Here is a 1,174-nt window from a genome sequence, read left to right as displayed (position 1 = left end):
GGGGGGGGGCGGGTAATTCTGAGCCACAAACTGCATTTGACATTTGACCACTGTTTACATGATAATGAACTACACATACATATATACAGTGTATATACTGTATATGTTATACTGAGGGACTGGAGTTTTACATAAGCCTGTGCATGACTACTGGGCCTCTTTGAATCATACTTACGTCTCCCATCACCATGGCTACAACCTACAGTAGTGTGGAGGCGCGCTCTACATCTCTCTCCTGCATTCCCTGGCAAGCCGATCCTACAGTCGTGGGTTAAAGTGAAGTAATGGGTCTTCAGGGTCTGAATCTTTATCTTTCTTTGAGAAGCTCGACAGGGGCTCGTGGCTTTTGACTGTTGTGTATGTGACTGAGAAAAACCTTGAAAATCACTGTTGCAGTCGTGTTTATTATTAACCCCTAATTAGTGTCTTTGCACTTCTCTGTTTATGAACGTGAAAAAATAATCGTTTTACAAGAAAGTTCCATTTTGTGTATTCTCACACTATACCTGCTTTTTTTTTTTTTTGCTCTCTCATAGATGCTCCTTATCTAAAGATGCCAAGACGTTTTTTGACAGGAATACAGGAGTCCTGGAAGTCCCAATGACAGTGCAAGTAGCAGGGCAGGTTTGTATTATATTATACACTGAAAATATCCAGTATATTACAGGATAGCTCTGTGGGATCCTGAGAACAGTGTACTTGTCGTGCAATACAGGGCTTGTGTCCTACTTTGTCCCCAACAGAAGCAGAGCTGCTGAAGGTTGTAACCTGTTTTGCTGATAACAAGCTAAAATTATCTCCCACCCTCAAGGCCCAGTTACTCCATGGGCGTTAATAAGCCAAGCATAAAGGTTATCCCATATTGTTTAACTGAAGATTACTCCAGAAGCTCAAAATGGGAACACAGAAAGCTATGTGTTCTCTTCTTATTCAGTGGTGTACATATTATGTGCTAGCATACATTTTGTGTTTATTTATTGGTGTAATTATTTAATTAACAGAGATACATAAAATATGTATGTTAATATATAATGTATAATATATTCTCTTCACATACCTCATGGATAACATATAACATACATGTACACAGTCAACATGAATATCAGTATATACCACATAAAACATGGATAAACTTGCATAGATAAGACATAAATATACGTGTGTGTGTGTGTGT

At 38.5% G+C, this 1,174-nt stretch overlaps 1 protein-coding gene across 1 annotated transcript in view; it reads left to right on the top strand.

Annotated features, from left to right (window-relative positions):
• cfap74 (cilia and flagella associated protein 74) overlaps positions 1–1,174 on the top strand; it is a 46,723-nt gene that overhangs the window by 30,693 nt on the left and 14,856 nt on the right. Inside the window, exon 23 of the mRNA XM_035655894.1 lies at positions 537–624. Coding sequence (XP_035511787.1) covers positions 537–624 — 88 coding nt within the window. The remainder of the gene's footprint in view (positions 1–536; positions 625–1,174) is intronic.

This window comes from Morone saxatilis, unplaced genomic scaffold (assembly GCF_004916995.1).
Source record: "Morone saxatilis isolate NCDOM2014 unplaced genomic scaffold, NCSU_SB_2.0 Contig15, whole genome shotgun sequence".
In the NCBI taxonomy this organism is placed as follows: Eukaryota; Metazoa; Chordata; class Actinopteri; family Moronidae; genus Morone; species Morone saxatilis.
The sequence above is the reverse complement of the archived record's forward strand: the minus strand, read 5'-3'. Positions and strand labels throughout refer to the sequence as shown.